Here is an 11196-nt window from a genome sequence, read left to right on the forward strand (position 1 = left end):
TGTTAGCAATGTTCCTAATGCTACATATGATTATCCTTATGATGGATCTGAGTTAATAAAGGAAACAACAAGTGATAGTATATTCTGTCTAGTAATGTTCAGTGAAAATTTCACTGAAACTTCCAATGATATACCTTAACTTGTATATCCTGAAGACTTAGCAGAAGATCAAACAATTGAAGAATATTGTTTGAAGTTTACCTCCGAAGAAGAACGTCAAGCATGCCTCGAGGAGCTGTTTGACAACATATCTGTTGATTCCGATTGGGAACCACCTAGTTCAGACAAGGAAATTGATGATGATTTTCTGGACTATGATGATGATGACTTGTACCTCAGTTATCAAGCATCTACCCTTTCTGATCCATCCTATAACCCAATCCTTACTATGTATAAACGAGTTGATAAGAAAGTCAAGCCCGTTTCCGGTACTTTCCCTCAAGATGCTCGAGTCTTGAGACGATTTCCACACGATCCACTAGAAACTATGATTCCCTTGACTCATCCACCAGAATTTATCCCTGATGGAAGACTTACTGTTGAATGTATGAAAACTATTGATTTCAATCCCACCGGCTTTTTATGGCCTGAGGAAATCAAACCTTTCAAACACATTCTGCACCTAAATCAACAAGCACTAGCATTTGAAGAAACAGACAGAGGAACCCTCAAGGAATCATATTTCTCACCATATATTATTCCTACTATTCCCCATGTGCCTTGGGAATACAAAAATATTCCTATACCACCCGGTATTAGAGAAAAGGTCATTGATCTATTACATACCAAGATCAATGCAGGAGTTTATGAACCCAGTCAATCAGCCTATTGTTCATGCTGGTTCTGTGTATTGAAGAAGAATGGAAAACTCTGTCTAGTCCATGATTTGCAACCCCTCAACAAAGTTTCTATACGAGATGCAGGCCTTATTCCTATTGTTGATGACTTCATAGAGTTATTTGCAGGCCAGCAATGCTACACTGTATTTGATTTATTCTGGGGATTTGATGCCAGAAAAATGCACCCAGACAGTAGAGACTTGACAGCTTTTCTTACACCCCTAGGATTGCTCAGGTTGACAGCACTACCTATGGGATGTACGAATGCACCTGCAGAATTCCAAAAGTGTACCAACTTTGTATTATAAGATGAAATTCCCCACATTGCAAATGTTTTTATTGATGACTTACCGGTCAAAGGACCTAAGTCTATCTACCCTGACAAAGAAGGCAACCCAGAGGTGTTAGAAGAAAACCTTGGGATCAGAAGATTTATTTGGGAACATGCTGTTGATGTGCATAGGATTATGCACCACATTAAAGATGTTGGAGCAACTTTCTCTGCTACAAAAATACAACTATGTTTGCCAGATGTCCTAATAGTTGGACAACGATGCACACCAGAAGGAAGATTACCAGACACAGAAAAAGTCTCTAAAATCCTCAATTGGCCTATTCCTATCACAGTTAAAGAAGCACGAGGCTTCATGGGCCTTTGTGGAACAGTTCGTATTTGGATTCTGGGTTTCTCAGAGCTAGCAAAACCTATTACCTAACTATGGAGAAAAGATCAACCCTTTGTTTGGGGAGAAGAACAAGATGAAGCATTCGGAAAGTTGAAAGAAAGAGTATGTTCTGCCTCAGCAATGAGAAGTATCAATTATACTTCAGCCAACCCTGTGATTTTATCAGTGGATTCTAGTTTTATGGCTGTGGGAATTATATTGTCACAGATAGATGATGAAGGAAAAAGAAGACCAGCCCGTTATGGATCTTTACCAATGGGTGATACAGAGTCAAGGTATTTCCAGCCCAAATTAGAACTCTATGGACTCTACTGTGCACTTAGGCATTTTTGTTTATACATTATTGGAGTGCAGGCTCTAATTGTGGAATTTGATGCAAAGTACATCAAGGGAATGCTTAATGAACCAGATTTACAACCCAATGCCACTATCAATCGTTGGATTCAAGGAATACTCCTATTTAATTTTATCCTAGTTCATGTTCCTGCTATATATTTCAAAGGTCCTGATGCATTATCCAGGAGACCTTTAGCAGAAGATGAAGAGATAGAACCTGATGAAGATTCCTGGCTAGATGATATAGCCCTATTTTCTGGAATTTCTCAGGAACACTATCGACCCTATTCCATCCAATATCTCAAATATTCCTATAATCCAACCAGTTCTACCATCCATCCTTGCTTCTACAACTAGTCAAGAAAAGACGTTGAAGGACATCTACAAGTTTCTCACCACCCTTGAATCACCTCATTTTGAACGAAGTGCCCAGCATAGAAAATTTGTTAACCGGGCAACACAGTTTTTTGTTCGTGGTGACCAGATGTTCAAACGATTAGTTGGACGACCTCCACTTCTTGTAGTATTTGATGAAAAGAAAAGACTCTCAATTCTTCATAATGCTTATGAAGAATTAGGACATAAAGGTGTACAAGGCACATTTGAGACCATTTGTTATCGTTTCTATTGGCCTCACTTGTACACGGATGTTAAGCATCATGTACAGTCTTGTCATGATTACCAGGTCAGAAGTGTAAAAAGATGCACATCCCTATTACCGTTTCTACCCCTGCCACTATATTTGTCAAGATTTATATGGATATTATGAAGATGCCTTCAGCTGCAGGCCACAAAAATCTAGTACTCGCTAGGGATGATTTATCTTGTTATGTTGAAGGAAGAGCATTACGAACCCCATCTGCCAAAGCTATGGCAAAGTTTTTCTGGGAAGATTTGTATTGCAGATATGGAGCCATTGGACAAGTAGTGACTGATAATGGATCTGAAGTTAGAGGAGCATTCAAACAACTCCTCATGCATGTTGATATCCCTCATGTTTAGATTTCATCTTACAATTCCCAAGCCAATGGAGTTGTTGAATGAGGGCATTTCAATATCAGGGAAGCTATAGTAAAAAGTTGTAAAAAGAATATTATGAAATGGCCTGAAAAGATTAGACAGGCCCTATTTGCAGAAAACATTACCACCAGTCGGACTACTGGATGGTCTCCCTTCTATCTATTACATGGTGTCCATCCTGTTCTACCATTCGATCTAGCAGAAGCCACCTTCATGGTAGAAGGATTCCATGCTAATATGGATCCAGCCGAATTCTTATCCTTACGTATTTGTCAAATTGAATGAAGACAAGAAGACTTAGACCATGCAGCAAAGACTTTAAAGAAGGCTAGGTTCAAGTCTAAAGCTCAATTTGAACACAAATTCTGTCTATGAATGCATCATGATACTTTCCAAAAAGGAGACTTGGTTCTTGTACGCAATACAAGAATTGAGAAAGAACTCAATAGAAAAACAAAAACCACGATATCTAGGACCTTTCATTGTAGAAAGACAAACCAAGGGCGGTTCATATGTTCTCGGAGAAATGAATGGTGTCTTATCTAAACGCGGTGTAGCTGCATTTAGACTTGTACCTTATATCTCTAGAGACTCATCAGTTCTATCATCACTATCAGACCCCCTTGAGGATGAAAAAGAACAATCATCACCACCAAGTGCCAATATTTCCAGTGAAGATGAGCCAATCTCAGAAAGTGATTGACTCATATAACCCATCCCAAACCCACCCTCATCCTGTGGACATAAAGAATTATGTTTGCACAGAGATAGGAAACAAAAATAAAAACAAAAGTCATTACCACTGAAGAAGACCAATCTATTGAGTATGCATCATATCAGAAGATAGGATTGCACAATCATAGAGACCAATATTTATCAAAAGCACTTCCAAATCCATTGACCACATCCATCCTCACTACATGACAAGAGAGTCCAGCAGGTGGGCTCCAGTGATGTCTTAATAACCGAGGGTCTTATATAAATTTGTGTAAGAATGTAATGACACCACAATTACACTTGGATAAGACTTCTTGCCAGTCCTCGATTAACACGGTCTACGACTTTTCCTATTTCGTGGTAGATAATGTGTGAGTTCTTGGGAGGCTCGCTAAACTAATCTTTTTTATAAAGATCAACCTAGCCGGAGCTTTTCTTTTCTTTATTGAAACTCAAATCTCTTGTCTAGGAATAAGCTTCTAGACATGTAATTCGGTTTCTGGGACATATTTGCCTAGGAAATCTCCTTCTAGGCTCTGGACTTGGATACTGGAACTAGTGAGACGTGGTCTCAAATATATGAAATATGACCAAGATCACTTGGCCTATGGGCACTGGAACTATGAGACAATGGTCTTGAATATACGATATATGTTCAAGATCGCTTGGTCTATGGGACAACTAGTGAGACGTGGTCTCAACAATATGATAGATGACTAAGATCGCTTGGTCGAAGGGCACAGAGCAATGAGACAAAGGGGTCTCAAAGACAATATACATGACCAAGAATGCTTGGTCTATAGCACTAAATAAGTTTCTAAGGTAAGAAACTTATAATCTCAAGGGAATTCTTTTCCCTGCACTTGTCTCACTTCAAAGGGACTAACTTTGCAAGTGAAATATCTGATAGGCAGATTGCTACAAATGGGAGATCATTTTTTGGGGGGGAGAATGGGCTCTCCTTATATACATTTTGTGTGGGAAAGTAACCTAGGTTCACAAACAATAAAAAATAAGAAGGACCAATCAAAATATTGGGTCAAACCCAATAAAAGAATAAAATACAAGTGAAAGATGGAGCTATGACATCATTGTGGAGCAAAAGATTCCAGAACCTTCCATGAGTGAGTCAGAGTGAGTCATTGTGGAGCAGAATATTCTAGAAGGAAATGACATCATGAATGATGTCATTGCAGAGTAGAATAATCTAGAGCTTGATGACATAACATCTTTCAATAGAATACCTGCAGGAGTATCTGTGGAGTCTTATGACATCATAATGACATCATACCCTATGGGTACAATTTTATGAAGTGTCAGGTGAGTCAAAGCATCCTAATGAAAAAGTAAAGTAAAGAAACACTAGAGAAAAGTAGGTAGCAAAAATAAGACAGTTGGCAGGAATTGAAACACAGTCAAAAAAATAATGCAGTTGGCAGGAATTGAAACACAGTCAAAATAATACAGTTGGCAGGAATTGAAACATGGTCTTTTTGGATAGGTTTTTTATAGGCTTTGTACTTTTCTCTATGGTTTTCTCTAGCCAAAGTGAATATGCCAAAGGCAAGGCTATACCTTAACCTTCATTTCTCTTCTCACATCAACTAGGTCTAAATGTGATTCCCATCTCACATTAGACTTTTCTGTCAAAACATATTCAGATCATGAAACTTGGGGAAAACTGGAAATATGGACCATGGTTTGAAACCAAGGTATGGGTTGACTAGTCTGAGAACTAAGCTAACAGACTTTGTCTTTTGAGAGTCATCTAGTATTCATGTCCATGCATGATTCCCACATCATGCAGGACATTAGCCACAGCTGTTTGGAACACATGTCCTAGGACCCAGTGTAATTGGGCAACAGTGAGTTTTGTTTTCGCAACATTCACATGGTGCGACTTCTGATGTCCCGAAACAACACTATACAGGCCCTCCACTGGTGGGATTTCTGCAAGAACCTTTTGCTCTGGTTCCTTCGATAGGATCTGGCACATGCGCCCTTTGAAAAGAATAGCCATTCTGGTCGCTGTGATGTGGTTGGTAGATATGAGTGTAAAGGCCATCTTAGGTGCATATAGCATGTTTCTCAGAACAACAGTAGTGCATTGCTGACCTAGAGGCAGTTCTAGCTTCACATCTCCTCGACCAATTACACTCAGGGTGGACCCATTAGCTGTATGGATAGTCTGGGGGGCTATGGTGATGAAGTTGGAGAATTTTGCTCAGTCCAGGCAAAAATGGGAGGTGGCGCCTGAATCAATGATGGTGCCTCTCTTATCTGCAGGTATGTTCAAGCCTTTTGCTATATTGGCCAAGTCTGACATTATGAATGTGTACTGGTCCTGGGACTCTGTCTCAGTGGTGACATTCACAGTTTGCTTCTGCGTCTTTTCAGCCTTCCTCCTCTGCTGGTTGGGACCCTGTCCCTCCTTACCACCACCTGACCTCCAGCAATCAGCCTTTGAATGACCCTTGCAGGTTGCAGTTCTCGCAGGTGAGGTCCAGGTTATGCTTTGGGGTACTTGCTGATGATCTGGGCTTTCCTCTACCTTCCCTAGCATTAAGTGCAGTGCTTTTCTTAGTGGGACAGCACTTGGTGAGTTTCCAGTGCTTGTACTCCTCCATTATGATACTGATGAGTTCATAGAAGGATAAAGGACTCTTGGTGATTTTAGCGGCTGCCATTATGAATGATAGGAGCAGGCGGTATGATTCAGGGAGGGAACCAAGAATTATGGCATGGAAGTCCATATCGATGATGAAGATACCCATACCTGCAAGTGACTCTTGCAGCTTCAAGAGCTTGGCAAAGTGAGCTTTAATGTCTCCAAATTCCTTGCACCTTGTCTCCTGCATTCGGTGTCATAAATTGATCTGCATGAGTTCCGTCTTACCCTTGTCTATCTGGCAAATTTCTGCCCAGACTTCAGACATGAGGTGGAATTTCTGGACCTGCAGCAACAGGCAATCTGTAATGGTACTGAAGACCTATTGCTTTACAAGTGAGTTCTTTTGGAGAAGTTCATCCATTTTCTTATCCAGCTCCTCGATTTCCATTTCAAAGGGCATCAAGCCATCTGGCTTCTCTGTCTGGCCCATAGTTTCATTTACTACATAGGGCAATGGCTCGACTGCACAACCATCAGTATATCACATCAAACCTCGGGCACCTATAGCTGTCAATGTCCTCTCCTTGTAGGTAATCCAATTTGAGCTGTCTTTAGCTAGTTTGGGGACATTGAACAGCAAGGAAGTTGTGCCAGGGAGCATAGTATCTGTGGCCATGGCAGGGCTCATAACCTCTAGAAATCAGAGGTAGAGCGGGATAGGAATGGTCTATAAAACCAGAATGGTACGATCTCAGCTTTGTTCAAAGACTCTTTATTAATAGTGTTATGTACCTAGAAAACCAGAATGGTACACTACACTTTTGTCAGTCAAGGCTGACACACATGAACATGGTAAGTACTTACTGTTACGACTTGGATGGTATCTGTTGGCGACGCTCAAACAGAGCGTGTGTCGTCAACGGTCGAGGATGTCCTTGGGCTGGCCCAAGGTTAGGGGTCTTACTTGGCGAGGCTTCGGCAAGTAAGATTTGACGCCTATGTCCAAATCGGGTAGCTTATGTCACGCGGACGCGAGACGATAAGCTATATCGGCCTAGGCTTACAACACCCAAAGGTTAATCGTAAGATTGTCGTTAATTAGAAGGACAGAAGTCCGACTAGTTAACAGGGGCTTTGCTCGTCGACGAAGTCGATGAGTAAAGATCGAGACTATAGGCTTATCCACGAGGAGCAGATAAGAAGATAGAATATAGACTGCTGGCAAGGCAGAAAGGATCACTCTGGTGAGAGTAGGAGGTCAAGAACCAACTAGATTCAAGTTAAGGAATATGTTACATGGTAGCGAGTTTATATAGAGGATAGGACACATATTAGTGGATGATAACTCGTACTACCAAGAGAAGTAAACAGTAAAGGGTATGACCATAAAAGGAAGGCATGTTCGAGGTGAGACACGAGTGAGCTCTGAACGTGCGGATAAGAAAGTAAGTAAAAGATCGGAATAAGAAGTGAAACACGTAGGGGCACGATCGTGCAGCTGCGGAGCTAAGTATAAGTTGCATGTGCGACTGCGCATCGAGTCAGAGATCAAGAAAGGAAACAGGGCAAAGGGGATGCGTCGTGCATCATATCATAGGTTACCGTCCAGACGGTAAGGGCAAGGGGACTGTCCACATGATCAGTCAGGTGGTGTTACGACTGGGATAGTTCTGCTGTTGCCGGTCAAGATAGACCTGTCGGGCGAACAGTTTGTCGGCCTTCCTAATACAAGGAAGGTTTCTGGTGGTTCCTACTGCACGAGCCGCGGCTTCTATGCAGGATCAGCGGCGAGTGGTTTTAGCACTTCTGCCTAGGCGGTGAGTGGTTTTAGCACTTCTACCGCAATCAAGGGTTTCAGGCTAAGACAGTGAGTGACTGTCTTAGAATCAGAGTTCAGGCTACTAAGGGTGGAGACCTTAGTAGATCAGGTTTCAAGGGGAAAACCCAGTAGATTAAGTTAAGGAATACAGCTATGGTACATGGGGTTTATATAGGTAAAAGGAAGCGGCGTAGCCGCGACAAGAAAGGTAACAGAGATAGGAAAAGAGTACAACCTATCAGGATAGCAAAGATAGGTGAAACCGCCATGTGGCGCAAGATAGTATCTATGTTACAATCAAGAAAGAAGAAGTGCGGACAGCCCGCTTGATAAGAGAATAGCCGAGTCTAGATGAGTCTAGAGTCGGCGGCATGGTTACAAGAAAAGAAAAATGAAATAGGAGTAAATGTTATTGTAACAGGTGGTGGGACGGAGCATGGATATGCTTCGTCAGCGAAAGGATCCGGCCAGATGTACTGGCTCTGCTGAAGCGACAGGTAGAGAGCGAAAGGGAATGCGAGAATGACAAGGATGACCAGGGTAAGGTCGGGGTAAGGGTATGATGCGAGGGCTGATACGAGGAGGATCAGGAGAAAAATGGTAGGGGCCCAAGTGTCTAGATGTTCTTGTAACACTTACATCTCAGCTTTGTTCAAAGACTGAGATGTTTGGACACTATCAGGCGTAACTTTATAGTAAGTAAAAATAAGGAACAAAAAATAAACCTTTTGATGTATATTTCAGGGTGCAGTGCAATGCACTGGCATTTTGAGTTATCAGCTTGTGCTCAGACTACTATTCCCCTCCTGTGCCTAGCTTGGCACATTCATTCTCCTTCATCTCAGACTTCTCGACTTCCACTACTTCCAACAGTATTGTCTGTATAATCTGTCTGCATTATGATGAGATGTACAGATTGTAGGAGTATGTGCATCAGGAAATCATGAGATCACTTTTTACCCACTTATATAATACTTTTCACACAACTTAGTGAGTCAAGTAGCACAAAGTCGTAAAAGTAGAACCAACTTTTTTCAGTAGATCTCATTGCTTCGAGTCTATTCGGACAGCAAAATTTCGCTGAAATTTCAAAGATGGAATTTGCTTGATAATCATCCTGAATATCCCAAATCAGTGTGACCGATGTGACAGACTTTATCAATATCCCATCATGCCAGTCAGTTGAAGGACTTGTTCTTCCTGCCCCCACAACATACCTTTCTGCTACAAAAAACACAGCAAGAAGGATCAGGAAAGCATGCCTGATATCAAAGAATGATGTGTCTGGACCTTAGACGATGAATTATGGCTGATTCAGTACATCGCCACGCACTGTGCCAAGGGTGGAGAAGGACTCAATTTTGACAAGACATTTTGGGCTGCTGTTGCTGCCACAATGACTGCACAAGGCCCCCTAAAGTCTTCTGATGCATGCCAGTCCAAGTGGTCTCGAGTAAGTTCAGTTATGGTTATGTCTGATGATTATGTACTTGCTGATGACCCTTCAGATCTGTTCAACCTTCAACATTGTTAATAGATTGGCCAACTATTCTGGCTTGGAGTTCAGTGCAGAGCTTGGACCCAACATCACAGATGCATCTGAGTCTGTCTGGACAAAACTTGTGAAGGTATGCCAATGGTCATTGCACTGACTACAATAACTAATTTCTGAGTCTAGAGTATGCCTCAAGCAAAGCAATTCAAGAATAAGGGTTGGCTGCACTACGATACATTGAAGGAACTTTTACCATCAAAGGGAAGGGGGGATATTGCTCACCATGCTACCGCTTGGCCTGCAGCGCCAACCAGAGACCGCAGCTGCAGTACCACCATGACTGGTACTACTGTTGCACCAAACTTTGTGAGTGCCGGTTCTTGTGACCTTCATGCTTGAACTGACTTGGAGCCTGTTAGGAATTGGAGAAAATGCTTGACACTATTGAGCATCCCAACCCTCATGTCCCACCGGTGCCAGATGAACCACCCCTTCCAATCAGATTCATTCCTTCGGACCAACCAATGTTATTTACCAGAAATAACCAAGTTCCAGAGGCTTCCACCACCTCCACATACTCCACACCAAGTTCATCGAAGACACTGGGCAAATACAGGGCTGTAGTTGATGACGATGACTCACAGGTCATAGGCTGCCCTCCTAACTCCACCAAGATGGCTGTCACCAGTACTTCAACTTCAAAATCAGTGAAATCACAGCGCCGCAGCATCTCAGATGCCTTTGACCATATGAGTGACAAAATTCATGGTCTCAAGACATCCTTTGACAATGCAACAAGTATTATGCATGAACGCATGATGCATATGCATGCACACTCTGTAGAACCTATCCCGTACGCAAACAAAGGGCGATTGTACGTGTGCAGCAGGAGGAGGGTTTGACTGATGTGCAGATGGTAGCAGTTATGATGCACATTCAAGCTGATGTTGCGATAGCTGACACTTACCTTTCCATCAAGAAGGATGAGCTCTGCAGGTTGTTTTTGTCAAAGTACTTCAATTAGTCAGTAGCACAAAACTTTGCACATTGTCGCTTTTAAATGTGTCAATGTATTTGTGTTCAGCAGACCGCGCACACCAGTACAAGAACAAAAAGCCCCTGCTCGTTTCACTTCCTGTTTCTGTTCTTTGACTCATTTCCTATCTGCACGTTCCAGTTCCTCTATGACTCACCTCGAACATGCCTTCCTTTCTAGTATCACCCTTTGACCAGTTCCTCTTCTGGTAGTACAAGTTATCACCCACTAATATGATTCCTCTCCTCTATATAAACTCACTACCATGTATCTAGTTCCTTAACTTGAATCTACTTGGTTCTTGACCTCCTACTCTTAACAAGAGTGATTCCTTCTGCCTAGCCAGCAGTCTATATTCTACTTTCTTATCTGCTCATTGCAGATAAGTCTCTAGTCTCGATCTTTACTCATCAACGAAGTCGATGAGCAAAGCCCCTGTTAACTAGCTGGACTTCTGTCCTTCTATTAATGCAGATCTTATGATTAACCTTCGGGTGTCGTAAGCCTTGGCAGATATGCTTATTGTCGAGCCCCGCTTGACATAAGCTACCTGATTTGGACATAGGCATTAAATCTTACTTGCCGAAGCCTCGCCAAGTAAGACCCCTAACCTTGGGCTAGCCCAAGGATGTCCTCG

General features: G+C 42.1%; 1 protein-coding gene across 1 annotated transcript; it reads left to right on the forward strand.

Moving 5' to 3' along the window:
- Positions 1-9424: 9424 nt before the first annotated feature.
- EDB93DRAFT_1245793 (uncharacterized protein) lies at positions 9425-10468 on the forward strand (the record flags this gene model as incomplete). The annotated part of the gene is made up of 5 exons (XM_041452352.1): positions 9425-9481; positions 9537-9656; positions 9707-9889; positions 9943-10397; positions 10444-10468. 5 exons carry the CDS (start codon positions 9425-9427, stop codon positions 10466-10468), a joined length of 840 nt encoding a protein of 279 aa, XP_041312296.1.
- Positions 10469-11196: the final 728 nt, after the last annotated feature.

Source organism: Suillus bovinus (genome assembly GCF_016758785.1).
Source record: "Suillus bovinus strain UH-Sbo-P2 chromosome Unknown EDB93scaffold_4, whole genome shotgun sequence".
Classification (NCBI taxonomy): domain Eukaryota; kingdom Fungi; phylum Basidiomycota; class Agaricomycetes; order Boletales; family Suillaceae; genus Suillus; species Suillus bovinus.